The sequence below is a fragment of the Fukomys damarensis genome, unplaced genomic scaffold (genome assembly GCF_012274545.1).
Source record: "Fukomys damarensis isolate Sample0158 unplaced genomic scaffold, DMR_v1.0_HiC HiC_scaffold_19, whole genome shotgun sequence".
NCBI classification, from domain to species: Eukaryota; Metazoa; Chordata; class Mammalia; order Rodentia; family Bathyergidae; genus Fukomys; species Fukomys damarensis.
Genome location: NW_022900931.1, coordinates 61,394,542 through 61,402,586, shown reverse-complemented (window position 1 = coordinate 61,402,586; position 8,045 = coordinate 61,394,542). Strand labels below are relative to the sequence as shown.

Below are 8,045 nucleotides of genomic sequence, written 5' to 3'. Positions count from 1 at the left end.
GGGACTGGTCCTTATTGTCCTGTATAAGGTTTTGCCCAGGCATTGTGAGAACAGTGCTTATTGTCACACGGGCCATCTTGGAAATTGATCGCTATTTATTTGTTTTAAGATAGTGAGAGAGGTCCAGGGATTTAGCTCAGTGGTTCTGGTGCCTACCTCGCAAGCACAAGGAACCGAGTTCGATCCCTAATACCAAAAAGAAAAAAAAAAATGATAGAGGACTGCATTTATGGTGCTCTAAGATCGTGGGAGCCATTCTGGCCACCACAGACAGGTGTTGGAGTGGAGCTTATGTACTAAAGGATGACTCCACCTGGTGTCTGGAAGAATCCTCGTGTGGTATGGGCTTGGAGAAGGTGTGGGCTGGACGGATGGGCATTGTCTCCAGGTAACCTATGTGTAAACATAAGTTCTGATCTTCTCTGGTGTATAGTTAGTTACCAGATAGAATACAAGATGCTCAGTTAATGTGAATTTCAGGTAAATAAAAAATCTTTTAGAAAAGTAAATCCCAAATGTTGCACAGGACTTACATATATTATTTCTTTTTCTTAACTTTTTCTTTTTTCTTTGAGACCAGGTCTTGCTATGTAGTTCAGGCTGCCCTTGAACTCATTGTGTAGCCCAGGCTGGTCTCCTAATTCACAGCCTCTCCAGTGCTGGGATGACAGGAATGTGTCACTATACCCAGTTTACATATATTATTTCTGGTTTATCTGACCTTAAAATTTAACTGTGAGTCCTCTCTTTTTATTTGAACAAATCTGGCAATCTTACCCAGGCAGAAGGTAGAATTCTCCAACTGGATGATTCCCTACATGTAAGAGTATCATCAGAACTCTTTGCCAATTTGAGTTCATTCTGTCCTTAAAAGCCCAGATCCAAGTGTCTTTAGGACGTTCCCCTGCCAATGATGCCAGCTTTGTCATGCTCTATCCTTTTTCTCTTAAGTCTCCAGCATTACACTTGACCTGTGGACTTTGGAGACATCTTGTATTTTCTGCTATTGTATTCCTAGTGCCCAACTCAGGTCTTGGCAGCCCCTTCACTGCTGTTTACCATCAGGGAGTGCAGTGGGGAGCCAGAAGTGGTGTGTGTGTGTGTGTGTGTGTGTGTGTGTGTGTGTGTGAAGAGTCCACTGGGAAAGAGGGAGAGAAGGGAGAGGAATCAGGGAAGGCTTCCTGGGAGAGGCAGGGGGAATATTTGGGCTGGGAAGAAGTACAGACTTCCTTATACTTGAGGTGGGCATTAAAGAGTAAAAAGGAGTTCTCCAGGAAGACAAGGGAGAGGAGTGCATTCCGGACAGCAGCAGCAGGGTATACTGAGACCCTCAGAGTGTAAAAGGCTTGGTGTGCCTGGGGAGAGGTAAGAAGTTGGGAATGGCTGGAATTTATAGGAGGGTGGGGAGGAGTAGCAACATCCACTGTCTGAGGAGTACCTGCTGTATAGCAGCAGATTATACGGAGAGGCCTACTTGATCTTCAAAACATCTTTGGAGCTGAGAGATCATTTTAGAGGGGTTGGATGACATGGCTTCAACCACCTACCAGATGGCTTACCCCTGGGCTACTTTATATCTTCTCTGCGCCTGTCCAAAGGAGGTACTGTTTCTGTAACGCTGCTATGAGGAATGCATGAGTCAAGGCCCAGAAGCCCCTTTCCTATAGAGTGGGAAACAGGGCTGGAGAGCTTAGGTCCTTTGCTTGAAGCTGCACAGCTAAAGGTCCAAGATTTAAGAGGCAAGCCTAGACACTGTTGCCAGTTGAAAGAGAACTAAGGCTGACATTCATGAACCAGTGCAGCCATATCAATTGTTTACATATTAAAATGTTTCTAGATTGGTTGGTATATCACTGCTGCACCAAGAGTTCCATATCCCAAACCCACAGTGAATCTTCTTCCAGTCCCAGACTTACCCACAACCCACCCTCTAAAGGACTGATGCCCAGCATAGGCCCCTGTTCCATGTTTTTTTGTTTGTCTGGGTTTTTTTGTTTTATTTTTGGTACCAGGGATCAAACTCAGGGCCTGTGCTTGCAAGGCAGGTAGGGAGCCACAGAGCTAAATCCCCAGCCTTTACTTAAAAAAGGGCGGGGGAGGGTCTTGCTATGTAGTTCAGGCTGGCCTTGAACTCTTGAGGATCCTTCTGCCTCCACCTCCTGAGTGCTGGGATTATAGGTATGCATCACCAAGCCTGGTTCTCTACTTGCCGTTCTGATTGGTGCTCGTGCCAGTACCTACTGTGAAGTTTTTGGAGTGTCTGGCCAGGTGTGGTGCAGGACTAGGTTTTAGCCAAAAGGCCGAGAAGCAACATGGTGGCACAGGACTATAATCCCAGCTTTCAGGAGGCTGAGCTAGCAGAATCACCAAGAGTTTGAGGCCAGCCTGTCTCAAAAAACCTAAATGAAAAGAACCAAAGAGTAGTCTCTAGATTGGGAAACTTAGGTATGCTGAGGGGCAGGGCCTCGCGGTGAGGGCTTGTAGATTGACTGAGATGGCTATGGCCATCTCACCTTCAGCACTGACATACCTGCTTGGAGTGCAGATGAATGCTTTGTAAAAATTTATTGTGTCACCACAGGCCTTTCTTCTCCTGTCCAGCGTCCTTCTCTACCTGCCTACATCCTGGATTAGAACTTGTTGCTGGAGGTGTGACTGTGGAGAGCTGGCCAGGGAGGGACGCTGCCCAGCTGTTGCTCTACTCCTGTCTCCTGTCCTCTCCCCTGGCCATGACAGAGACCCGTGAGCCAGCTGAGACTGGGGGTTACGCCAGCTTGGAAGAAGAAGATGAAGACCTTTCCCCAGGTGAGATGGCCTTGGAGGTAGTGTTGTTGGCTTGACTATCATCTTGGTTCAGGGTTTGGGCTGCATTGGGAAGTCTTGATGGGGAGTGGCTCCTTGTCTTGCTGTGGGTCCTGTTCTGACTGGAACTCCTCGAGCTGCTAGATTTCTTCCCACTAAAACTCCTACGGGTTTTAGATGGATTGGGATCTCTTTCCTTGCTGGGAGTTCTAGATTGGCCAAGGCCTCCCTCCCTGCTGGGGGTTCTAGATCGGCTATCATCTCTTTTTTTGTTGGAGGCTTTAGATTGGCTGTGGTTGCTCTCTGTGCTGGAGGTTCTAGATTCGCTGTGACCCCTCTCCTTGATGGAGTTTCTAGATAGTCTTGCATGACCTCTCTCCTTGCCAGAGGTTCCAGATTGGGTGTGGTCTCTCTGCTTGTTAGGTGTTCTGGACTGTCCAAATTGGCTGCAATCTCTCTCCTTATTGAGGGTTCTGGATTGGCTATTATCTCTGTCCTTGCTGGGGGTTCTAGATTGTCTTGTATGATCTCTCTCCTTGCTGGGGGTTCTGGATCTGCTGTGATCTCTCTCTTTGTTGGAGATTCTAGATTGTCTGTGACCTCTCTCCTTGCTAGAGGTTCTAGATTGACTGTGATATCTTTCCTTGCTGGGGGTTTTAGATTGTCTTATATTATCTCTCTCCTTGCTGAGGGTTCTAGATTTTCTTGTATGATCTTGCTCCTTTATGGGGATTCTAGATTGTCTTGTATTATCTTTCTCCTTGTTGGTGATTCTAGATTGACTGTGACCTCTCTCTTTGCTAGCAGTGCTAGATCGGTTATGATCTCTTTCTTTGCTGGTACTTCTAGAATGGCTATGGCTTCTTTCCTCACTGGAGGTTCTAGACCAACTGTGACTTTCCCTTCTAGGGTTTCTAGATTGGCTAGGTGTTCTCATCTGGCTAGGAGTTCCCTTCCGGGTACGGCTCCTTGCCCTACTGTGACTTCTCTTCCAACTGTGGCTTCTTGCCCTACTTTCGGTCCTCTTCCAGCTGTGGCTTCTTGCCTTTCTGGGGGTTACAGACCCACTGTGACTTCGGGTTCTGCTGGCGGTGCTAGATTGGCTGTGACTTTGGGTCCTGCTGGGGGTTCTAGACCAGCTGTGGCTTCGGGTCCTGTCGGGGGTGCTAGACCACCTGTGACTTCGGGTCCTGTCGGGGGTGCTAGCCTGGACATGACCCTGGACCCTGTTGGACACATCAGTTGGACTGAAACTCCGCCCCCATCTGGGGGCCGTCATCTGACTATAACTATTCACTTTCCTCAGTGATGGTGGAGACTGGGTGCAACCTTTCTCCTCAGAGGGTCTTGTAGATGGGCTGTAACTCTTTGCCCTACTGGAGGTTACAGCCAGGTTGGAACTACTTCCTGTACCTGACACTCCTGGTGGGCTGTCACTCTTTTCCCTGATCACAGTTCTAGGCTGGCTGTCACTCCTTTCCCAGTTGTTGGTTCTAGACTGGCTGTAACTCTTGCCCTCACTCTGTTTTTGCTGGGAAGTAGGAGTTCTTACCCTTTTGGCCATGCCTGGTCCAGCCCCATGAGTTCTTATGCTGCGGGGAGTGCTCGCCCTGCTGGGTGACCCCCAAGAGCTGAGGTGTTGTCTTCTGCCTGGAGTTCGGCCCCGGCTGTGCGTGCCTGACGGTGGCGTTTTGCATCGCTGGCTTCACTGGCCCTGGTGTCGGTGCTGGCCCTGGTGTCGGTGCTCACCCTGCTGGCTGTTCTTGCTTTGCTATGCGCTTGGGACCTGCTGCTGGAGCGCTTGGAAGGGGATGTCTTTGTACTTGTCAATTTGGTGGACTTGGAACTGCCTGGGTTAATGACTGAGTTGGGGGACATCGATGTCTTGGAGGGCATTGAGGAGCTGTTGGGAATTGCTGATTTGGTGGTCTTCAAGGAGGCAGGAGGTGTGGAAGCCTTGGCAGACATGGAGGGTCCGGTGGAAGCCGAAGCCTGGCTGGGCTTTGAGGATTTCTTAGGTGGAGAAGGCATGGTGGACGCAAAAGGGCTTGTGGCCCTGGAAGTCATGGTGGTTGTGCAGGACCTAGTTGCCATGGACAGTGACCCGCCTGCCTGTTCCAGACCAACTGTGTGAAGTCATAGTGGGCACTGAAGCCCCTGGAGGGCAGGTAGTGTGAAGTCAGAGGTGGGAGGAGAGGGGAAGGGGCCCCGCCTGAAGCCAGAGATGTTTCCTCCTTTTTGGGTCATTTGGCAACCGTGTTCCAAGGCAGACTGGCCTCAGCATTTCAGGGGTGTGGAGATGGGACAGACCAAGGCCGTGCTGGGAGCAGTCTCCAGACCTAGATGGCCACTACTTGGGATGGTCAGGGTGCAAAGGGACCCAGGGGAAAAGGGAGCCCAGAGGAGAGAGACGCCAACCACCTGGTGGGGAGATCAGGCAGGACCTTGCAGAGGAGGGGATATGGGAGCTGCCCCTTGAAGGGGAGCAGGAGTTGCCGGAAAGGGTCCCCGTGGGGAGCAGCGGAAGGAATCGCCTGGACCGGGGGTGGGGGGGTCAGAGCCTGGGCCCCTGGCCATCATTGGTCTCCATGTCCTCTGCTGGGAGTGGTGGGACCCTGAGGTCAGACCTGCTCTTGAGAAGTTCCTGGTCTGATGGGGAGACGTGCAGAGACCCAGAAAGCCACAACCTCTAGGACAGTGGCAGGGGACACGCTGGGGAGAGGAAAGCCAGGTAGAGGGCTGGGAAGAGACTCCTGGCTGGGAGATGGGGCATCAGGGTGGTGGCTTCACAGAGTACGGAGCTCATGCTGGATCCTGAAGGATGGACCGGAGGTGGACATTGGAGGACAGCATTCCAGATGGGGTCAGAACATTTCAGTGTCTCAGAAAATGTTTGCTAAATGGCGGGGAGACAGCAGGATGGAACAGACACAAGAAAGAGGCAGCAAGAGTTGCGGGGAGGGATGTTCAGCAAACGTTTATAACCTGTTCTTGGATGGTGAGAAACCCAGTGATTACGTCCAGCCAGGCCTGTCCCCTGGTTTGGTGGCCAAGGAACCTGCCACTGCCCTGGGAGCTCGGGGCTGGGACAACAGGAGGACAATAGGAAAAGTGACTTGGTGCCTGAGATGTCTGGGGCAGCGGTAACAAGGAGAGGGTTTCCACTTGGGTGCTAAAGGAAAAGTATTCACGGCAGAGAAGCAGCACATGGCAAGGCCACCACAAAGGGATCTGTCAGATTGAAGGCGAAGAGGGTCAGGGGTTTAGCTCAGTGGTGCCGCTGCCTGCCATGCAAGCGCAAGGTCCCGAGTTTGATCCCCAGTACCAAAAAAAAAAAAAAAAAAAAATTAAAGGCAAAGAGATTCAATCCACAAAGATACAGGCAGTGTCTCCTAGAGGCGAGGACCACCACGGTGAGCTGGGTCCTCGCTCTGGGACAGACCATAAACACACCTGTGAATCAGGCCATGAGAGAAAAAAATCGGGCAGAGTAAGGAGTGTTGGCTGGTCAGACAGAGTGGCCAGAGTGCCACTGAGAAGGTGATTCAAGCAGAGCCATGGAGGAGAGGAAGGAACAAGCTTGGTCATTCTGCAGGAAGGTGATGCAGGCTTAGGGTGTTGAGGGATGGTGAGGAGCCCATTGTGGCTAGTGAGGGCAGAGAGGCGCCTGAGGGCCTGTGGCCACTGTGACACGAGTGAGGGCAGAGCACAGGTGCCCTGACTGGCTCGGGGGACACAGGATCCCTTGGGGCTACTGGAGGACATGGAGGATGGGGGTCCAGTGGGTGCAGGGTGAGGCCACTGTAGTCCCACGAGATGCTTTTGACGCCTGTGTCCCTTCAATGTCCATGGCTCCGTGTGCACACCCCTGGCCCAACTGTGGATGGCGCCCTTTCTTGTACATTGAATTTTCCCTGTTTGCAGTACTTGGGATGAAACCCAGGGCCTTTACACTGAAGCTGCATGCCCAGCACTGCCCACCTCCCCGTTTTTTTTTGTTTTGTTTTGTTTTTTTTGAGGCAGGAACTTGCTTGGTTGCTCTCAAACTTGGTCTTTTTGCTTCACAGCACCGGGATTGCAGGTGTACACCACCGTGCCCAGTGTCCCTTTTTTCTTAAACTTGTCCTAGGCATGTCCTTTATACTCATGGAATCATAGTTAAGTATCTATACTTATAATTAAAATATTAATTCACTTTACATATATGAACACATATATCAAAATGCATTTTTTTGGTTTTTTGAGACAGGGTCTCACTATGTAGTTGAGACTGACCTGGAATTCACTATGTAGGCCAGGCTGGTCTTGAACTCACAGAGAGCCTACTGCCTCAGCCTCCCAAGTGCTGGGATTATAGGCATGCGCCACCACGCCATGCCCAGCTCATAAGGCATATTAATGAAGCCATGTTTTCATTTGCTTAACTACCTGTTGAAATGATTGTTTTCATTTGAAATGATTGGTGTCAGCCACCACCACCAGGTAGCTCTTTATGTTAGAGCTTTGTGGTTGAATGAGTGAGTCATCTTTTTATTTGGTTTTTGGAGACAGAGTCTTGCTTTGTAGTGAAGGCTGGCCTTGTACTCATTATTATAGCCCAGGTTGGCCTCAAACTCTCGGAGATCTTCCTGCCTCAGCCTCACAAAGGCTGGGATTGATTACAGGTGTGTACCACCAGGCTGGGCTGAGTGAGTTGTCTTAACTGCTCCAGGCCTTGGTTTCCACACTGGTCCGGGGATGACAGTAGTACCTCCCTCCAAGGGCAGTTGTAAGGATTGAGCAGGTTGATGTGTAAGGACAGAGCTTTTCAAGCCTTGGTGGATGCTGTCATTGTGTGCTAGCCCTGCTCCACCCCACCTGCAGTTCTTGCTGGACATTTGCTGGACACGTAGGTTCAGGGCATTTGTTGTGTGCCAGGCAAGGTCTGGAGCTGAGGACTGGTCTGTGGGGAAGGAAGCTTGTGGGCTGTCTTACCGGAGTCTCGGGGGCTCAGGGAGGGAACAGCTGGGCAGAGTCCTCTGTCCTCTGACACCGCTCTCTCCCCTCATCTGACCCTGCAGGCCCCGAGCATTCCTCTGACTCCGAATACACTCTCTCAGAGCCGGATTCTGAAGAGGAAGAAGATGAAGAGGAGGAGGAAGAGGAGACCACTGACGATCCCGAATATGACCCGGGCTACAAGGTGAAGCAGCGCCTTGGTGGGGGTCGGGGAGGCCCATCCCGCCGGGCCCCCCGTGCAGCCC

The 8,045-nt window shown here is 51.0% G+C and overlaps 2 protein-coding genes across 2 annotated transcripts in view; one reads left to right on the top strand and one right to left on the bottom strand.

Annotated features, from left to right (window-relative positions):
- Nucleotides 1-2,531: 2,531 nt before the first annotated feature.
- Nucleotides 2,532-8,045, top strand: part of Znf428 (zinc finger protein 428) — a 6,690-nt gene continuing 1,176 nt past the window's right edge. The window contains 2 exon segments of the mRNA XM_010623259.3: nucleotides 2,532-2,805; nucleotides 7,863-8,045. The exon segment at nucleotides 7,863-8,045 is cut by the window's right edge and continues 5 nt beyond it. Of these exon segments, the coding sequence (XP_010621561.2) occupies nucleotides 2,550-2,805; nucleotides 7,863-8,045 (439 nt within the window). The 5' untranslated portion in view covers nucleotides 2,532-2,549.
- Srrm5 (serine/arginine repetitive matrix 5) lies at nucleotides 2,728-4,851 on the bottom strand. The gene is given in 2 exon segments (XM_010623258.3): nucleotides 2,728-4,482; nucleotides 4,485-4,851. Coding segments are annotated over 2 exon segments (2,067 nt in total). The 5' UTR covers nucleotides 4,834-4,851; the 3' UTR covers nucleotides 2,728-2,764.